The 21,349-nt window shown below is 43.5% G+C and overlaps 1 protein-coding gene across 2 annotated transcripts in view; it reads left to right on the top strand.

The window, feature by feature from the left end:
* The first annotated feature begins 348 nt into the window (after nucleotides 1-348).
* The window catches only part of LOC147893482 (lipid droplet phospholipase 1-like), a 40,417-nt gene continuing 19,416 nt past the window's right edge, over nucleotides 349-21,349 (top strand). The window contains exons 1-9 of one of the 2 annotated variants that reach the window (XM_087385519.1): nucleotides 349-910; nucleotides 3,668-3,735; nucleotides 3,901-3,971; nucleotides 4,107-4,361; nucleotides 9,680-9,843; nucleotides 9,978-10,033; nucleotides 10,127-10,179; nucleotides 10,286-10,391; nucleotides 20,667-20,764. In XM_087385519.1, the coding sequence (XP_087241645.1) occupies nucleotides 816-910; nucleotides 3,668-3,735; nucleotides 3,901-3,971; nucleotides 4,107-4,361; nucleotides 9,680-9,843; nucleotides 9,978-10,033; nucleotides 10,127-10,179; nucleotides 10,286-10,391; nucleotides 20,667-20,764 (966 nt within the window). In that variant the 5' untranslated portion in view covers nucleotides 349-815. Of the gene's footprint in view, nucleotides 911-1,231; nucleotides 1,907-3,667; nucleotides 3,736-3,900; nucleotides 3,972-4,106; nucleotides 4,362-9,679; nucleotides 9,844-9,977; nucleotides 10,034-10,126; nucleotides 10,180-10,285; nucleotides 10,392-20,666; nucleotides 20,765-21,349 lie in introns of those variants that run through there. The other variant, XM_087385518.1, reaches the window with a different exon arrangement.

The raw sequence follows: 21,349 nt of genomic DNA, 5'->3' as shown, positions 1-21,349 counted from the left end.
ACATTGCCCTAACTTTGTAATAAAAAGCAGCTTTTTAAATTATTATTGGCACCTAAATTTTGCCAACACGTTTTTGGACACACGGTGCAAGGACAAGAGGGGCACGTGGATGAATGTGGGGGCGACACGTGGAAATTTAGAAAAAGAGGCAATAAAATGCTTCGTTAAATTGGGAGTGCAAATTTTTGCTTTTTGTGGTTAATGGTGTGATTAAGGGGGGCATGTTAAGTTAAGAGGGGTGGATTAGGGGGAGATTAACGGGGTGATTAGGGATCTTTGTGCATCATCTTCTTCGTCGTTTTCGTTTTTTCTGGCAAGATCGCCATCGCCATAGCTCCCGAATTCGAGCTCTTTCCGATCTTCGCAACTCTCGTTTTCTGCGTTTGCAATCGCCATCGCCATCGCCAAAGCTCCGGAGCTCGTTTAGATCTTCGCAACAATCCTACATTTGGCAAATTGCCATCGCCAATAGCTCCAGGGCAGCTCGCAATTGCCATCGCAATTTCCATCGCATATCTCCATAGCTCGCGGAAGCAGCAGTTCGAAGAGGCGCCGGAAACAGCAAGGAGCCAGCAGCAGCAGAAGCAACAACAGAAGGGAGCCAAGCAGAAGCAGCAACAACAGAAGGGAGCCAAGCAGCAGCACCAACAGAAGAAGCAAGCAGCAGCACCAACAGAAGAATCACTCAGCAGCAGCTTGACGAAATAGCCAGTCGCAAGCAGCATCCACAGCTCCTCCACGACGAAGCAGAGTAGCCTTTCGCAGCATCAACTCTGGGGCAATCTCAGTCCTCCTCCCCTTCCTCCACTCCTTCCATGGAGTCTGACCCCGAGCTTGACCCCTCGCCCCCTTCCTCTCCTCTCCCTCCTCCCCAGCACCTCGTCGTCATGATCAATGGCATCGCTGGCAGGTCTATATAATCCTTCCTTTCTCCCCCTCTTCGGTTCTTGACATTAGCGACGCTCGTTTTGTGAGTTTCTCCTACTAGATCCCTTTTACATTAGTTGTTCCTGTCCAGATGCATCCGTTACAAAGAACTGCGCGCTACAGTTGCGCGGGAGAGTGACATTTCCCGATGCGATGGTAGTTGTTAATTTTTTATGTTTTCTACCGGCGAGTGTAAGGTGAATTGCACGATCCGGAATTTTTGTCTGTCGCGAATTTGTTTTGTGCCTTGCTTCATTGTAAAGTTCATATCTGCAGCTGAGTTTCAAGCCGAAGAGCAACCAGCGAACGCCAAGTTGAAAAGTTCGTTCTTCTTTGACGAGATAGTAACGTGAGTGTGAGTTGGTGGGAGAAGGCGCGAGGATGCACGACGGATGACGGACGTAGAACAGGGGAACGAAAGAGGCGAAGCATGGATCGTATTGGCAGCAATCTGCGGAGCGATTGATGGACGGAATTTGACGACTGGCGTTTCGTTTGCGTGAAAGAATGTGCAGAAATGACGGCAAGACACGTTTCTGTGTGCGAGAGATTAAGGGTCCCTCAATGGCGATAGCGATAACGCAAAGATCAAACTGTACGTCCTGGAGAGTCCTGGCGACTTTCTCTCATTCTTTCTTGAAATCCAATCCGGCCGATCAATCACTCTTATCTCTTCTCGGCTCTTCCGTTTTCTCTCGTGATTTTTCCCTACATTCCTCCGTCCTCCTTCCCTCCGCTGGAAAATTGCCTCTCCAGCAGAGAATTCTTTACAATCCTATGACATCCTGAAGTATTCTCTCTCCATGGCGTCTCTTTCACCCCCGCCCCGCCAGGAATTTACCTGCAGTTGCTTCTCCTGCGTTCGTTCACGCCCTCGGCGTCGCCAGGCAGACATTTTTGCTTCTCAGGTTTCCAATGGAAAGTTCGACATTCGATTGGCCAAACATCTTATCATCATGGTGAACGGAATAGTAGGCAGGTATGCGCTTGTTACTCGGTATCCTGACTCCTCGTAAGGCTTTTGCGTCGAAACAAGGCCAAGTCTGAAAACTCCTACGCAAGAAATTATCGGGGCCCTTCGTTGAAACAAGCCATGCCTGATAATTCCCGCAAGCATTTGTCGAGCTCCTTTTCTGTTGGTTGAATCGGCTCTCCTTCATCATCTTTAGCACGCTGCATGATCTTAGGTGCTTCCATGGCTGGACTCTGCAGCTCGCAGCGTCGGGGAAACATACATGTTAATCAAAGGCTTAATATGCTAGTAGGCTCAGCCCCTTCCGCAGACGTTTGGGTTTGCTTTGCATTTCCTTTGGGTAGCTGTTTTTGAGGACGTAGTGTGTTACTATTCGATTTGGGATTCTTCAGTCATCTATGAAAGAGAGGATCCGTGAGATCAGTCCTTTCTTCTCTCTCCGAATCTTTCCCTGTGATATTGATAATTGGAGGACCTCTTCTTGGCAATGTCCTTAACTGTTTTAATCTCTGGTTGATTGCTAAGCTCCTCTGGACTGAGAGCACTATTTTCGAATCAGATTCACGATCATGTCCTCTATTGATATGCGGAAAAATCATTCTACCGTGTCTTTTCCAATCTCTGGTGCCGAGGTTGTGAGAGCAATTTACTTGGAGTTGACTCTGTTGACTGTGTCCGTTTCCTTCAGGCCAAATAGTATCCACGAGAAAACCTCTCAATTCATGTACTCAATATATGTTGAAACTGGAAAGTTTTCCATTAAAAAGCACCTATGACAGCAGCTCTTCAAGTCATGGATGTTCTTCGCTTGTACCTTCCATGCCAATTTACCTTACCTAATGACATGTGGGCTAGAACAGGTTAGCATGTTTATCAAATCTAAGGGGGCATGAGTGAGAACTACCTTCAGGTTTTCATGGGAGAAAACAGAAAACAAATGTGGCAAAAGATTCAGAATCACAAACCCCTAAACTTCCTCATATCAAATGGGCCATTTGATCGCAATACAGCTACTTGGAAGGTCGTCAAATAATATATTTATAACCAAGAGTCGTGGTTACCTCCTTACCAAGGTTGGTTGCATCCAACGTTTTTAAACATGACTGGTCAAAACATATACATATACACACACGTGCGTATGTATGTATGTATGAATGTATTACAATCATAGCTACCAAGGAACGGAGCGCTGGATGCTGAGACGGGAACGTCATGTCCTACAGCACGTCATCATATGACATAGAAATATACAACATGGAGAAAAGGGGCAAGGAAGAGAGGCTTTTGTGGTCCTGTGGAGAAGCCTGAGCTATTGATCAGTTTGATTTGTACATGCATACTCTCATTGCATAAACTCATCAGTGGATAGCTATGTTCTTTGTAAGTATTAGCTCATTGGCAAAGCCTGATGAAAAGAGAGTACAATTATATAATTTCCCTTGCATCATGGCTTGCAAAAACTGACCTTTAATGTATTTTTTAAAGGGCTTAAATTGGCAAAAATGGGTTGAGAAAGGTAATTTTTGGTTTAAGATCCCCGCAACTCGCAAATCTTAAGCAACCAAAACTGATTGGGCTGAGTTTTTTCTATTTAGAGCAACGCTTTATGATTACGAATCACAAGTACATTATTTTTTAGGTTTATAGAGAGTTTCCTAGACAAGACCCAATTTTTGCGAGAAGATTGATGTCTTACCCTTGTGGTTGTTGTAAAGGTTTAAAGTATTGCTTTGCTTCTGATTGTATTAGCATTTGACTTTGGTGTAGTGCTAGCAATTGGAAGTTTGCAGCTGATCAGCTTGCGTCCAGATTTGGGAGCCAGGTCCTTGTGCATTGTAAGTGTTTCCATTTTCCTTTCCCTTGTTGTGATTGTGTCAAAGCACTATATGAACTTGGTAATGGTGCAAATGTTCTAGCATATTGATTAGAAAGAAGTCATTTGACAGAAGCGCAAGGACATATATATAGGCTCATGACAAAAACGATTTTTCTGGTTTCAGGCAGTGCTCGTAATGCTTCAACTTCAACTTTTGATGGTGTGGATGTGATGGGACACCGGTTAGCAGAGGAGGTTAGGATCAAAGTTTTCTCTAGTTTCTTGGCCTAATTGAGTTTACATAGGGTCCTTCTAATGAGTCTTTTCTTTCATCTGCTTAATTGTAATTTCTTTGAAAGCTGCTCATGTGACTTGCGTATTTTACCACAGGTAAAAGAAGTTATTGAGGAGTCTCCAGGACTGCAGAAGATTTCTTTCATTGCACATTCTTTGGGTGGATTGGTTGCAAGATATGCCATTGGACAACTGTACACTACTCCATCTAACAGCGATCCTTCGCAAATCGATGAACCTGGAGAAGAAAATACTGGTTTGGATCCTCCATGTGGTACAATTTTGGGTTTGCAGCCAGTGAACTTTGTTACGGTTGCAACACCTCATATTGGATCTCGAGGAAATCGACAGGTGAGTGGATTTTTTGTAAAATTTCATCATAGTTTAAATAATCATGAAAGCAGGCTTTTAGCCTTAAAATGTTTGAAAGTTATGAATTCATAGTAGAGAATTTTCTGGTGAAGTATGAGCTGCTCATACACAAACAGAAGGAAGTCTTTCAACTTTCTGGAATTGAGCTGTTAAAGGCTTTTGCAATAAATAGCACTTTAGTCCATGTTTTGGGATCAAAGAATCGTCATGTCTCAAAGCACTCTAGCACATGGAACAGGAGTATTCATCAAATTCAAGCCATCTTATTTGCTGCAAAAGCCTTCACAAACCATCACACACATCCATGAAGCGCACAAAGTGAGATCACTACCCAGCCAACGTGACATATCTCCCTGCCTATTATAGCCCTGAGTTACCCTGTAGCCCTACTTCTCAAGCATTCTTTTCCAATTCATATTTGGAGAGCTTTTCATATGTTCCCCTTGGAAATATTTGATTGATTTTTATACATTGTCTTGACTGGCTCTGTTCAAGAGTATTTGTGGCAGTTTTGGAGGCTTTCCCTTTTCGTGCATGACATATCAGAGGAGGGAAAGCTGCTGCATTTCATTCAAGGATTGCACCCTCCCTGACATCCGATGTGAGCCCTAGAGCATCGAGTAAAGCTGCCAAGCTTGCAGAGGTATCCGAGCCAAAGTATGCTAATAGGGACAAGCAGATTGTGGGCAGCACACATGGATTCCAGGCATGGAAGGATCTGGATGGAAATGCTGCTATAAATGAGAGGAGCAGTATTGGGATGCCCATCCAGTGCTCTACTCAATATCCCTTGCTGCATTGATGGCTAACCGGAGTGTTGAGACACTCAGGCTAAGAAGTCACATTGGTGGTAGGACTGTTCACAAGCTAAGAGCGAACATTGTTTCATCAACACCAAAATGCTGCAGAAAGCTAGGCTTGCAGCCACAGAGATTGACCATGGGTTTCTTTTGGGAGGGTCTCTGGAGAGATGTGGTGCAATATATTACTGAGTGCTTGCCACAAAATAAAGTGGATAGCAAACTTCCAGCTGGGTCATTACTGGGACACACAGAGCTATGGACTTGGTATTTCATCCCTACCAAGACCTGGTATTCAGCATCGAAGGTTGCCTGATAGTTCACTGATCATGTGTGTTGGAACTTGACAATCACACACTTCATTTATAGGATGGACTGGCCTTATCTTCCACACACACACATATCACTGATGATGTCACACAGAATCAAATCTAATCTACTCCCAAAGATCAAGTGACCCTGCAAACTCATAGAAGTCACAAACTCAACAACCCCTTTCATCCTCACAGGAAAACTAGAGGCCTAGTTCTCACACTTGGCTTCGAAACACCCAGCAACCCCCCCTTCAGAGCAAATGTGGTGAGACCCAACACACAAAGAGATAACGCATCTCCAGCTCCACCATAATACTACAAAGAGGTGTCCTCACTATGTGCACCTCTTGTGCCACCGGCTATCCCCTCAGTCAGCTCACGATTGGGTATTTGAGACCATCACTCAGTCACCCCGCTTGGCTCCTAATTGGGGACAAGGCATATTTCAAAAACCTAGAACTAAGACTCTGACACAAAAACTCAATTACAATTGTTTTTGGGGGAATACCCAGGGCAGAGTACCCTTATTGACTTAAAACATGCACAAAAGACAATCAGAAAGCCCAATCCTCGTCAACCTTCTCCTCAAGGTGGACTTGGGCAGTTGACGCAATGATTTCTTTAGTGGATTTTTGCTCGTGGCCCTTTGCACTATGTCTTTCTTGCTCTTTTTCAACTTTCTAAAACAATTGGCTTCTCTACGTCCCATCCTCTTGCAGTAGTTGCACTGAATTCTTTTTTTTGTCTTCCATTTGTTAGATGCGCTTGCAAAGGCTTGATGATGTTAAAAAATGACTTTTGCAATGAGAGACACCAAATCATTGAATGTGGTGACGGCAAGTCTCAAGTCTTCTAAAGTTTGCTCAGAACGAGCAACCCATACATGCTTTTAATTAGAAAAATCAACTTATCTTCATCATCAGGTTCACATTTTAAACGTGTGTACAAGTGAACCAAATTTTGGTCAGTTGTTAATCAACTCATCACCATCATTCATCTTCAAATCATAAAATTGTAGTTTCAAAAAGACTTTCAAGTTTGTGATGCGATTACCAAATAAGCTCTCCAACAAATCTGACCGGCTAAGACCAATGAGAGCTATCGCTGTTTCATTCCACTGCCTCCATGGCTTCGATTGCTGGGGGGTCTTCATTTGGATTTTGATCATCCCCAGAAACTACTCCTCATACTTCTTCACGCATAAGTAGTAACTGTACCTTGGTCTACCACATTGGAAATCCTTGACTTGGAAATTCCTCAACTAATGGAGAATTTGTAAACATTGGAGATGCCATGATTTCGAAGATAAAATGTAGTTGAAGAAAGATTAGTTGTAGTCGAATAAAGAATAGCCTTGTTATTCTGACTCAGTTAGGAATGCATTCGAAGATAGAAGAAGGGGCAGGTCATCCACAATTCTCCAATGATTGAGAATGAAGAGGAGAGAGATAGCCAGGTGGGTGTCATTGAATACTAACTTTAGATGGCGGCATTAGGGCATGGCAACATATTATGCTTCAAGGGATGCATAGAAATAGCCTTGTTTGCACTTAGTATTAGAAAATACAAAGAATATGAACAGCTTGAACCAACGAAAGGCTAACAAGGGTAGGCGTCGTGCAAAGGAACATGGCTGGGAAAATTAAGTGACGTCCGTGAGTGATGGAAGCCGTCACAGGGACGTGAATTTCAACGTGCAACTAAACCGTGGGCATTTTGGCCGCAAGGGACTAGCCTAGAGGAAGCGCCAACTTCCTAGAAGTCCCTAGTCGAGTTTGAAGTGCACCCACTAGGCCCAAATGCTAGGTCAAGGCAAGGCTAAGAGGGGTCTAAATGTTGGGCTCAAGGAAAACCAATGTTTCATTCTTAAAAGAGGGTTAAAGCTTTAATGTGAGGGTTAAAGCTTTAAAGCACACAACCATGTGAGACTCTGTGCGGTTATTATTGCTTCTATTTTGCTTCGGGCACACCCTCTGTGGCTGGGTGTCTGTTTTCAGAGTCTCGCATGGTTGTGTGCCTTGTATCCTTGCTCCAGCAAGTGCATCACCAATCAAGACACAAGGAAGCCCTAAGCTCCCATCACATTCACCATGCTTTTTACTGCATCTTCCAGAGCACCCATAGAAGGCATCTTTAATCTCCTGCATGCACTCTCTCTTTTTTATCCTCCATCAGTGCTGTCGATCTCTTCATACCACGGCTTGTAGCTGCCAATTGAAACCACCATGTGCAGGGCACATAATACACAGACCTCGTTAGCCTTGTTCTATTCATAATTACCAGGTAACATGATCAATTTGGTAAGGTAAACATGGAGATCAAACCAGGATTACACGGGATATGGCACATTTTCATGACACATGAATATACCAAGAAAAAAACCAGATATTTCCACTTAGAGAACTCTAAACTTTCAATTCCAACTTTAAACTTCGAGAATATTCAAATTTCGAAGCTATGTTCTTAACACTACAAAACATGGAAAGTTGTCACTGACAAAAAATTCAGATCCTAGGTGAATGTACAAAGCCAAGAGTGGACACATTGGCTTTTGCCAGCACTCACAAGTATCATCACAAGCAATGTCTTGGGTGATTCTCCCTAGAAAAGTTTCAAGCTTTCAAAGTTTCCTCCAAAGATGTCCAAATTCATATAACATGAATAATATACTCCTTTGGGAGAGACTAAAATAAAATAGTTTAGACTACACAAGCAGTTGTAGCTTGAATGAAGAGATTTTGGACTACTTTTTGATTAGCCTTCTCCTTTAGTGCTAGCCTTCGTCATGGCTGAGTCTGCCCTTCACTTCCGGAGTGCCAACAGAAACTTAGTACGAAGACTTTGTATAAATGGATGCTCAAGTATGTGTGGGTGTGTGGATTTGTATGTGTGAGATCATATTTTTATACTATGGTCTACCCCCATTGTTGGGTGCTGATGACATCAGTGGGGATGTCATAGTAGCTAGTCCCTTCTATGCGTGATGGAGTTTATGGTTTTCAATCTTATGAGTGACTATTGTGAGATTGAAACTGCACTATGTTTAGAGGATGAGTTTGGGAATGTTCCTGGATTCGTCTAGGTATATGCTTTTACTGTATTAGCGGACATGCAAATTTCACCTTGTGAAGTTTTCGTCCAAGTTGTGGCCTGTTTTGGTATTGCTCCCGCCTGCTTGTGCTACCTGCCATCACACACATCTATCAACTATAGCCTTTGGGATGGAGAGCTGCTGTCAAGAATGCTAGGCAGTGTGCTTTCTTGCTGTCACTATCTGAGGATGCCCATGCAGGCATAGCCACCTGCTCGTCATCTACAACAGCAGCAACAGATGCCACTCACAAGCTGCTGGTCGATTCAGAACCATAGCCAATGCTGTCCATATCTCTATGAGATAAGGATCATGTTTGTTCAAAGGAATGTTGGTCATAGGAATGATGATGTGATCGGTCCTTTTTCCTTTTGGGGTTGGAGGTTGCTCTCTTTACAGTATTTTTGAAATATGATTCTGTAGTACTCTAGGAGGCGAATGCATGAATATTATTTAATGGTCTAAGATGATGTGGACATTCTGTAGGGGCTTACGTGGTGTACAAAATTGCCTAAGGTTTGAGTTCTACACATGTTGATGATTCCATAGCCATGTGTAGATCCATTATCAACGTGAAGCGACTTTGCCAAGAGGGGCATATGTCATATTTTTGCTGTACGTATACATGTGTATGTGACTTATATCTAACACTCTATAAATATTTGTGGGTTTGCATGAATGCTCGTGCAAGTGAAGATGCATGCTTACCTAGTATATGTTAAATGTGTGCGTGCATATATAAATACATACATAGAGATATTGAAGGGGAAGCACAAATTCACCTGAATGCATTTAGGTACAAGTGAGCACTGAGGCCCACAGTCGACCAATTTGGTTATTCTTATGGGGGAACTTAACACACTAGCTTTATATATGTATTGAACAAATATATTAGTCTTCCTTCCAAACAAATTTCCCAAGGGATGGAAAACTTGCTAAAATAGAAATCCAAAATGTGGGATCTGTTCCCAGTGGCTTTGGAGCACCTATTGTAGTAGATTTGATGACACTTCTATTCTCTGGTTGTCTGCTTATTTTAAGGTGCATGTGGGCTCAAGGGTACTGATTTGCACTCTCTGCTCAAACATACAGCTACCAATTTTGTGTGGTGTCACTTTTCTGGAGAAGGTAGCTATTTACAGTGCCCATTGGTTTGTGGGAAGAAGTGGGAGACATTTATTTCTTACAGATGGTGACAAGTCTGAGACTCCTCTTCTGCAACGGATGGTCACAGACTGCGAAGAAGGGCAATTTATGTTAGTTCACTTTACTACTTCATTGTTTCATGCTTGTAGCATCAGCTTTCACACATGTTGATTTGTTGTTTCCAGGCACGACAAAAGATAGTGATTTTGAGACGATTTTTTTCGTTTCTTTTCTAATTTCACAGATCTGCCTTAAGGGCTTTCCAACGCCGGGCTGCCTATGCAAACATCAGCTACGATCGTATCCTTCATTTAAGTCAAAATATTTGAGTCTATACTGCTCTTGCTATATTTTCAAGGCTTGTTGCAAGGTGTACACCATGACTTGCCAAAGACATGGTAGGCTGGAGGACTGCATCGATTAGGCGCGAATGTGAGGTACCAAAGGTAAAATTTGAAGTTCTTTTGATGATAAGGTCTGTGAATATAAGCTGCATCCCTTAAATCCAGTCAAATGAACATATTATGAAAGCCTCTGGTTATCCATCGGCAGATTATGGGTGAACCCGTGAGTAGTAATTACCCACATATTTTGCATATAGAAGATGTTCCTCCTGAAGAAGGCGAATCAGCAAATCCTGCTTCAGACCCAATGGAAGGCAAGCTCTCCTCATTTTTATAGGTGTAGCTGTGGCTTTATACAGTCCTAATCACATCTTTCTACACAGGCATGCTCTGCTTAAAAATTTCCCCAGAGTCATATTTTGAGCATTTGGACTGTGACTGACCTTTGCTTTGGCATTTTTGCATTGTTGCTGGAACACAATAGTTATTAATTTGTGCTTTTCTGGGCCTGTTTTTTTTGAGTGGTTGGCCTGCCTAAATGTAGAGGAGTCTTAGTATAGGAGAGAGAAATTTCTTATGTCAAGGTCGATCTTAATGTGTCCTTTGTCTCTTGTTCATGTAGAGTATGTTAGAGAACACAGACGGAGGTTGCTTGCTGTAGTCAACACTCCTGCACGAGCGGAAGAATGTATAGACAGTAGCCCAGGAATCACACAATGCTAAAATCAAATCTCACTGCTGTCCTTTGTGCACACAAGTGTATAAAGAGATAGTATAGACACTCATCTTGAACAATGCACAGTAGAGTAGAACAGAAAAATATTACGGGGGCAAAACCTGATATAAAAGCTTGCTCAATGTGCCACCATCTAGCAGATAAGGTACTGCCTAGATGTGGACTCCCGGCACCTTGCATGTCTTCTGCCTCCTCCTGGCACCTTAAATCCTCTCAACCTGTGCGCTCCAAGGGAGTTTTAGTGGGCTGCTTAGATGCCACACCTACTTCCCTTCAATGCAGCCAATGGCGACCCATTGTGCACTTTTCCTGGCCTCCCTGCTGCTCTGGATGCAACCCAAATATGAGGCATGGAGTGATCTCTGACCTTCCTGCTGGGATGCAGCAGAAACTCAAGGCACAGAATGATGTCCAAGGCCCCCCGCTGGGCCCTTTTTGAGTGCCACATGCACCCCTGCACTTGGGTGCATTGTGACACACTGGCATCATCAGCAAGTGCTTATGTACAGCAGTAGATCCCTTTACAGATGATTTTAATTTTTGTTGCATGCCGTGGCTATTGTGAGCCCTTGTCCAGGGAAGTTCGGTCTCTCAGCCATAGTTCAGTTCTTGTTCACCTTCCTTCTTAGGTTTAGTTATGTCTAGGTCCTAGCCTAGGATAGGAGCCACAAAATGCCCCCCTAAGGCTGACCTAATGACAGGAGGGGGCTGGAAGAGGTGTCTTTTATAGGTAGCCTCAGACACCCCCCAAGTTGGCCAGGAGGGCTGCTATTCCTGGCCCTACCAGCCAGCCAACCAGTCGGCCAACCAACTGGACTGGTTGGCCATTTTGGCTGGCCAGTTGTCTGGTTGGGGAGGATTATCTAAGGGACCTTTGCCCTCCTTCATAGTCACTCAGTCCCCCAGCCTCCAGCCTTGCTCCAGCCCTTGTGCAGCTCCTTATCTGCTCTCCGAATTGCCGTACAGCAGATGTATAGACAGCAGTACGAGATCGCGATTGAAGGAGAAGTCTCCATGCAGCCTACAGCTGGGCTTGGACAGCCAGAAGGGTTTGAGGTTTGGGTGTTCTGTTTCAGCAGCTCTTTTGAGTTTATCTTTTATCTCTCATCTCTCAGCTTTCACTCAGCTTTTCTCTTAGTTTCTGAGCTCCATCTCTCACCTCTCTCAGTCCCCACATCTCGCAGTTCATCTCTCCCACTCACACATGCCTGTGGACAGCGCTAGCCTCATCACTAGCCTTGCAGAGTGGTCTACAAGGTCAGTGTGGGCAGCATTGAGGTCTTGATTGTTGGCTGGAGCTGTTTCTTAGGTCTTTGGGTCTGCTCTACTTATTCACAGGTGTTCTCTTCAGAGTTGCATACCGTGCACAATAGAAGAGTGTCTTTCGTATTTCATGTTCTCCAAGTTATATTGGGAGAGAGGGCCCTCAGTGGGTAGAGGGGCCCAATGGGTTGTTGACTCTATATCTCTAACCGTTCTCTCTCTCTCCCCTCTCTATGGTGCATACGCAAAGGTGGCTCGCATTAAAGAAGGTCTTGAATTACACGATCATTAACTGTTGCATGCTGCATTGGTATCAAAGCTTCGGTTTGTAATCCAGGTTGATTACCATGAGTGCATGGTTGTGCCGAGATTAGGAAAGATCACACATCCAAGCACCATGGATTAGGAAAGGAGAGAAGAATTCGATGAGTCTGACTTTCAAGAAATCAAGGATGGCCAGAAGAGTACGCTTCCACAAGCACTTAAGACATGATGGAGAAGCTTATGGAGCTAAACCGACTTCTCTTGTCCCAACTGGCAAGAACTTATGGTAGCTACAAGAAAAAAGAAGAGGGTTGGATGAAACTTGAAGAAAAGGAGGAAGAAGGACCTGAAGCAGTCCAAGGAGTCTTAGATTTCAAAAAACTGCTCTTATTAATGCAAGAGGATTGCAAGTGACGTGCAAAGAGAGCCCGGGCCGAGAAGTAGCATAGACTAGGCCAAGGGGCCATGCTTCTTCAGCTCCTACAGATGTTGGCCATTATGCAGGCTAGCTTGAGCACATCATTTCCCTGAGCCACACTAGCCTCTACATCAACTAAGGCCACTCCCCTCACCTGGTCCACTCCAAACTTCACGAAGTATGACGGTAAGTGTGACCACTCAACTATTTGACATTTATTCGTTCGTCGCTCATTTTCCTATGGCACAAATTTAGGATGAACAAGAAAATCCATCTCGCAGCCCCTCATCTCATTAATGAGGCAGTTACTTGGTGGCAGCATTGGGCCAGTAGCCATACTGACTCTACCACGCATGTCACAAATTTCGTTTGGGATACATTGGTGTTTAATCTTAAGTCTCGTTCTAAAACACCCTAGTACATGCTTAACTTGGAGAATGAGGTTTCTCATCTATCTTAGTCCGTAAGAGGGTCATCACGCTAGCACATCAGTTGGTAGTATTTGAGGACAATAGGTTGAATCGAACATATGTTTCCCATCATGGAATTTTGACCCGCTCACCTATGAGTGTGCATTGACCCTTGCTCAGAATCAGGAGATGATGCTAAATGGGAAAAAGCTCAAGCAGGTCTAAATTGGTACCAAAGCCCCACAACTACTCACGAACCCAGTCGGTAAATGCTCAAAGTGGAAGGACAATTAATATCAGAAGAAGGATATCCAACAGTCATCTGGTCAGAAGGAGTCCAAGCCTAACATGACTTTAGATGAAAAGCTAAAGCATGTATTACAGGAGGTTACAATCGACAAACATAAGCAGTACCACGCGGAACATCTATGTTTCTATTGCCATCATATTGCAGGGCACGGGAAGAAAGATTGTCTAAAATGGTTGCCTGAGAAGGCTACAAAAGCAGCTGTTTCATCAGTAATCTTTAAAGGTAAGAAGGAGGAAAACCTTAAAGAACAAAAGAAGGCTCTTATTAGAGTATATGTGTCACGGGGGCGTGAAATTCTAAGTACTTTAATGTACTACAAGGCTGTGACAACTTTGGTTTTAAAAGTCCAAGCGTGGGCTTAATAATGTGTAATTAAACGCGTCATGGTGCCTAGCACATAAGCGTAATCAATCCCTAGGCTCAAAGGCATTCCAAGGAATTAAAAGAGTGGTTGTTGGAAAATGATGACGTGGCATTTTTAATGGGCCCCCTAGAGGGCCATGTACCTTCAGTGGCCCCCTAGAGTTCCAAGTGGCTCTAGTGCCTTCTACATGCTCCTTTGCCATTCCTGGACCTTCCTGTGCCTTCTAAACTTTACATGTGTGGTTTTCTCTCTCATCCTCTTCCTTTGTTGAGATTTTGGATTGGTTTTTCAGCCTCCTTCAGGTGAATTCCGTTTTTCTTCATAACTCCTCACTCGTATGGATTCCTCGACTTCCGTTTGGCCCGATGGCTTCCCCTCTGCCTCCCCTTCGCAGTGATATGCTTTTCCCTCCGTGCATTTGGTAGAATGGGCAGAGTTGAGCACTTCTTTTGCTGGTCGAATTTGCAAAAGTGGCTTTTTTTGGACCTTTTTGCTTCTATAGCCTCCTGGGCCTCTCCTCTTGCAAAGCTACAGCTTTCTGTTGAATTTCAAGTAGTCCCACGCGCTGGTTGACTGGTTTTTCTCAGTTTTGGAGGACTTTTCAGCGATGAAACTTCTCCAAAACCTTCTCAATGCATTCCTCTCTGAAGCACGCTTCTTTTGAGCCCAAGAACTCCCACTTCTTCGCGACAGAAGTGCTTCTTTTCACATTTTTCAGTGGAATTCTTGCTGGTTGACTCTTGTAAATGCTCTTTCTTCATGCCTTTGCACTCCTCTTTGGCTGAGAATGCAATTGGGCATTGGCTACTATGTCCTCTTGGCGATTGAGGACTTGGTTTGAGTTTTCAAGGCTTAGTGAGTTGTGATTTTGCTGCTGCAATTTATTTTTGCCATAAGCTATTGGTTGGCCTTGTGTGCCGCCTCTTCTAGGTTCACAGGTGCCTAGGCAGTGCTACACAAGTCATTCTTTGGTTGGGTATTTTGCTGATTTTATTTTGGAGCTTTGAAAAGCTTTGTGAATGCCATCTGGAAACCACTCAAAGAGAGTGCAGCTGGGGTGCAGTGTGATTGCATCTGGACAGCCAATGGAATTGCACTCGGAAAAGAGAATGCCTTTGGATTGAGCCTATGGGTTAAGTGCACTTATGTGATGGTGTTCTATGCTAGTGAATTAGGGCTACATGCTCAGTTGCAGGGAAGGTCTCCCAGATGCAACTTGTAATCATTTCACTGTGAAATATAAAGAAATACCAAAAGGGGTGCCACGGTGTTTGGGGCCAATCGGGTGCACTTGTCTATGTTTGTTGAGCAGGGGTATTTTAGCCTCTATCCCTTTTTCAGTGGTTTTGTTTGTGAACAAATGGGTAAATGCCAAATGGTGATCATGCAATGGTTAATGGTTGTGATATATGCTTTGTGAGCTTTAAAGAAGTGCTGAAGTGATTAAAGGTTTAGTTCCACTACCCTCTGAGTGATTAGAGGCCGGTTTCATTGGTTCCATTGTCGGGATACCACACACTCTTCCTCAAGAGGTGGGCCTTGGTAGTTTGGTGGAAGAATATCTTTGCTGCACTTTTTGACAGCTGAATATTACAACCATAAACATGGTGAGTACCCATGAGCAAGAGAGCTCCACAACTCCTCAAAGGAGAAGGCAGGAAAGCCTTAATGATCCAGCTAGTGTATAGCTGCGGGGAGCACAACAAATGCCTTTTGAGCAGGCCACACATGAAGCTACAAGTAAGCTCAACGGTGATACTAGTTCTAGCAGTGAGTCAGATGATGCTACTATGTTGAATGCACAGCTTGCAAGTGCAGTGACTGCTTTGATTGAGCTGACTCAAAATTTGGCTCAGATTGTGCAAACAAATGCCACGAAGAAGAAGAAATCAAGAAAGCACAAGCACGGAAAGAGTGAGTACACACATGCATCAACTTCTCATGGCGGACCGCACACTCATGCATCAGTTTCCCATGAGGGACAGCCATAAAAAATGACTTAGAAAGTGACTTCCAAGAGAGAGGAATCCCCCAAAAGAGCACTTGAGAAAGAGGTACAAAAAGTACAACCAGTGCAATAGTATGAGCAGCCAACACAAGGCCTTGGTTTGGGTACTTCTACTCCTCAAAATAATAATGTGTACTCCATAAATGTGGCTCAACCACCTCAGCCATATTTGAGGCAGCAACCTGAATATTTTGGTACAGATTCTATCTTTGATGCTATGTTGATTTCATCGCCAACTGGGCATAGAAAGCAAGCCATGTATAACAATGTGGGAATGCAGCCAAGCATGCAAGCCACAGCATATGCTCCCATTCCTAATGTTCAGCCAAGTATGGCTCTCCCTAGTGAAGGGAATGCTGTAAAAATACAGCCATCTTTGGGACAGCCAATATCAAATGTATATAAAGAATTTAAGGATGGTGGTTCTCATGTCAAATTTGAGACATATAATGGAGTACAGGATAGGTACAAAGCCCTCACATTCCTTCAATAGTTTGATGCTGCATTTCTTGGGGGTTTGTTTACAGAAGCATCCAAGATGAGGAAGGTTGCCACATTTTTGAAAGGCAATGCACTTAAGTGGTACACCAACCTTATGCTTCATGGCGATGTACCTGCTACTTGGCTGGAATTTAAGCAAGTGTTCTCTTCTACTTGGCTTACTCCAACTTTTGAAGTTGAAGTACTTTCACACTGGCATGACTTGTCATACAAACTTTGCAAGAATCTTCATGATTACACCCAGAGGTTTTGGGATGTTTTGCTGCCATTGCTCTTACAGGCATGTTTCTTTGAAAGAGCAAATAGAGAGGTATTGTTGTGGATTGCTTAGAGAGCTACGTGATTATTGCATCAAAACCAAGGTGGGTTCTATGACTCAATTAATTGAGAATGCAAGGACAGCATATGCATGGATGCAGGAGAAGAATTTGGGCTTTATGGATGGCAAGAAAGAAGTCAGCAAATAGGCTGCCAAACACAAGGATAAGGACATCAAATCTGAAAATAAAAATTATGGCAAACGACAGTTTCAAAAGGGAGGAAAAGCCCAATTCAAAGCTGGTCAAAGGTGTGGACAGCCTAATAAACAGCCCCATACCAAGTTATCTGATGAAGAAAAAAGTCACCCATGGAGCAAAACAAATGTTTTATATGCAAAGGAGAGGGACACCGCTCTTATGATTGCTCATCCAAGAAAAGAGACAGGTCAGATGATGATAAGAATGGTGATAAACAGGGTGATCGGAAGGGCAAAAGGCTTAACCTTCCGCAGGACTTCTTCCAGATGTGATTGGGAGTTTGCCACATGCAAATAATGAAGAGGAAACAAAAAAGACTGAGATGTGCAGAGCATGGGGGAAAATCAGAAATCAGAATTGTTTGTTTTTCTTTGATTCTGGGGCAAAGGTGAATTTCATAACTCCTGATATGGCAGGAAGGCTTGGTATCAAGCCTGAGGAAATGGGGCCATCCGGCATGTGTGATATGGCCAACCTTGAACTCAACACACCTGTCACTCCTATCATTGGCAAGTTGAGGATGCATATCCAGGGATATCAGGATACAGAGGACTTCTACGTTATGCCTTTGCCAGAGTGTGATGCTTTGCTTGGGATGCCTTGGATGTACAGGGTGGGGGCTGATGTGCAGATGAGAAACAAGAAGATTATTTTAACTCATAGAGGCAAAAATCATGTACTTGATGTAAAGTTGAAAGGAAAGTCCATCCCTATAGTTTCAGCTTCTTGTATTTCCAATGTAATAAAGCGTCATATTTCAGCGTACTTGATTTTTGTTAAAGAGGACAGCCAACCAGTTTAGGAAGGCTCTACTCTTTCTGCTTTAGATAAAGAAAGGGCTGCTTTTATTTCAGATTTTCAGGATTGTTTCTCAGATGCACTTCCTCAAGAATTACCTCCCAAGAGGCCCGAGGATCATCAAATTGATATAACTCCAGAAAGCGTACCGCCTATTATACCTCCCTATCGTGTCAATAAGGCACAACAGGAAGAGATAATGGCACAAGTGAAGGGACTCTTGGAAAAGGACAAGTAATTCTCCTTACTGTTCCCTTGTGTTGCTTGTGCAAAAGAAGGATGGCAATTGGAGAATGTGTATTGATTATAGGGCTTTGAATAAAGTCACAATTAAGAACCGTTTTCCAATTCCACGTATTGATGATATATTGGAGGAAACACCTTACTATTGTGTTTCAAGAGTTGAAAAGACACAAGCTGTTAATAAACACCAAGAAAAGTGAGTTCTTTATGCATGAGATTCATTTTCTTGGTCATATAGTGTCAAAAAATGGAGTCAAGATGGATCCTGCAAAAGTTGAGGCCATAAGTAGTTGGCCAATTTTGAAAAATCTTCATGAAGTTAGAAGCTTCCTTGTTGTGTTCATACTATCGGAGGTTTATAAAGTACTTTGCAGAAATTGCTTCTCCCTTGCATGCTTTATAGAAGAAAGCTGTACCGTTTCAGTGGGGACCAAAGGAGAATGCAGCTTTTGAAGAGCTGAAGCAAAAGTTGTGTTCTGAACCCGTTATTATCTTGCCAGATCCTGCAAAACCCTTTCCTGTAACTTGTGATGCATGTGGGAAAAGCATAGGAGGCACTTTGATGCAGGATGGTAGAGTGGTTGCATATGAGAGTAGAGTTCTCAAAGATGCTGAATTGTACTTGCAGACATACGAGAAGGAAATGTTAGCAGTGATACATGCTTTGACCACATGGAAATATTACCTTCTTGGAGCTGATTTTTATGTGCAGACAGATCATTAGTCACTTAGATATTTTCTCACGCACAGAAAATTATCTGAAAAGCACATGAGATGGGCTAACTTTCTCTCAATGTTTCATTTTCAAATTGTACATGTGCCGGGTAACAAAAATGTCGTGGCTGATGCACTTTCCAGGAAACCACGGCCTGAAGCAGTCTCCAAGAAACCCAGTGTTTCAGCAATGAGCATTGCTTACAACAATGTGTTAAATGGCAGCACAAACGTATGATAGGTATGGAGGGTACTGCTGCTACTAACAACCACAGCTACAACAGAAACAAGCAGGTCTGGAATGTTTGCAAATGGGTCGGCAGTACAGCAGCAGCAGGTCATACGGCCACTGGAGCACAGCAAATGTGGGGCCTGGAGAAGACTGTACTGCAGGAGATATGCCCATCAGGCAGGCGCCTACAACAGGAGGTTATATAGGGGAGGCTTAAGTTCAAGTAGCTGAGCAGTAAGGTGATGGGTTGGCCCAGTCTGTGGACTAGTTGTGGCAGACAAACTGGTCGGCCACAGTCTGGGACCAGTTTGGGTGTGCATCCAGCCCCATGTAAAGGCCCATTGTTGGGGGTCTTGGTACTCTAGAGAGCCTAACATGGATGTCTTTTTTGAACTTCAAAGAGGGGGGGGGGGGGGCGGGAAACTAAATGGGGTCAATTACCCAATTTGGACGGTGAAGCTCTGGAGCCGCATGGTGGTAAGGAGGGTGTGAAAGGTGACGGCAGGAGGGGAGTTGAAACTCAAGGGCACAATGGATGTGGCGGGCCCAGGTAGCCAAGCTATCATCCTCGCTATTCTTTGGCTTCTTTTCCGTGCCCGAAACAACACCCCATAACCCCTTTTGCATGAAGTAAAGATGAGTTGATACCTGCTAGGAGACGCAGTTGTTCCCGTTGAACCTCAGAGTTCCATGCTCCACTGACTTCTCTTTCGTTTATGCATAACGGTAGCAAAACTTGTGGGACCCAAATGAGGTGGAAGAGTGGAAGGAGAAGGATGTCAAGGCACAGTTTATGATCATGAGAATGACAACAGATTTGGTGATCGCACACATTCACATGGCGGATACCTCAAAAGAAGCATGGGACATCTTGTGGGACATGTATGAGACTAAAATTCTACGAGGATCCTCAACCTCCAAAATCAACTCTTCACCATGAGGATGGAGAAGGGAGATGCCATGCATTCCTACCTCATGAGAATGAAGGTGATCAGAGATCAATTGGCAGCAGTTGGTCACAAGGTAGACCCGATCCAATTGCTGGTGCTCGTGTTGAATATGCTACCAAAGAGCTTCAGAACCTTTGTGACTAGCATTACACTTTGAAAAGGTAAAAGTTGCTCACTTTGAGGAGCTGGCAGCTATGCTGGCACAAGGATGCTGGCACGAGAGGAGGCTAGGGCAAAGATTTACGATGAAGAAGACAGCAAGGACAAGGCTTTTATTGGGCAGAGCAAGAGTAAGGGCTTGGAAAGGGTAAGCTTGGACAAGGCAAGCCTAATAGCATGGGATCGTGCCCGCACACACATAAGTTTTTGTTACCTCTTTTTTCTTCTCTTTCGTTTTCTCTTTTATTTTTTGTGTAGATTTTTGGACTTTAGAACAACACAAAATCTAAATTTGTATGATTGGGATATATTCTAGTCTTACAAAGGTATATATATCACTTGTGTGCATTGATAGAGGAGTGAGACTTGTTTATGCATTATGTGAACCCTAAGATAAGTCTTTGGCTGTGGAGAGTTGGCTACAACAAGTGGCACTCTATTTTCTGAAACTTTTCTTAGTCTCCATTGGTTGTGGATCATCTTTGGATATGTGGTAAGGCACTTTCTGGGCAAGATTGTGAAAAAGGGTTCCCGCAGATGACATACAGTTTAAGAATGACCAGATAGAATATTTAAATTCTGCCTTACACAGTGACTGCTCATTTTCATAGTGTAATATGGTCAGTCTGCATGCTATTGCAGCAGTTCTTTTCTTGTCCATAGTCGTGTAGATAACACTGTGATTTTTTGATAATGTGCAGAAGAGATGATAGCTGGACTAAGGCGGTTATCATGGCAAAGGATTGATGTGAGCTTTTCAAGAAGTCCACAGAAACTAGCTGCACACAGCACAATTCAGGTCATTTGGTCAGGCTGTTTCTTTTTTGTGTGGTTGTGTGCTTTCAGGGGAGTATTCTTAGCAATTCATTCCTGTTAAATAGGTGTTCTATACATTGTTATAGTTTCAGACAGTAGACTGAAACAGAGATTGAAAATGGGAGTTACCAATGCTAATGGGATCCTTCACATGATGTGACACTGAGGCCTTGCTCGTGTCATCGTAGGGCAAGAATACACACTGTACAGCTGGGGACAGGGCTGGTCATCTAAGTTTTCGGGTAGGAGGTTGTGAAGTTACGGGTTATGGTTACAATCTTGCTCATTAGAAAAAATATGTTCTTTCTACTGATACATGTAAAAATGACTACTGGAAGGATCATGACCTTTTCTAGTTATTGCATTTATGGCCCTTTACCAGACAAGTCCGAACTGGGGATGGGGATGGGGATGTGTACACGAACTGCTTAAAACAGAAAAAGTTCATCAAGCATGCATGATTACAGCCATTGTTAGCTGCTACAAGAAAAAACAAACTCCCAACAATTTGTGGCCATAGCTAAATTGAATCCTTTACAAAAGTTTCGTGAAAATCTGAAGCACTGGG

The sequence above is a fragment of the Dipteris shenzhenensis genome, chromosome 15 (genome assembly GCF_047967505.1).
Source record: "Dipteris shenzhenensis isolate YYH24624 ecotype China chromosome 15, Dip_SZ_1.0, whole genome shotgun sequence".
Taxonomy (NCBI): Eukaryota; Viridiplantae; Streptophyta; class Polypodiopsida; order Gleicheniales; family Dipteridaceae; genus Dipteris; species Dipteris shenzhenensis.
Note: the sequence above shows the minus strand (reverse complement) of the source record. Positions and strands in the feature narration are given on the sequence as shown.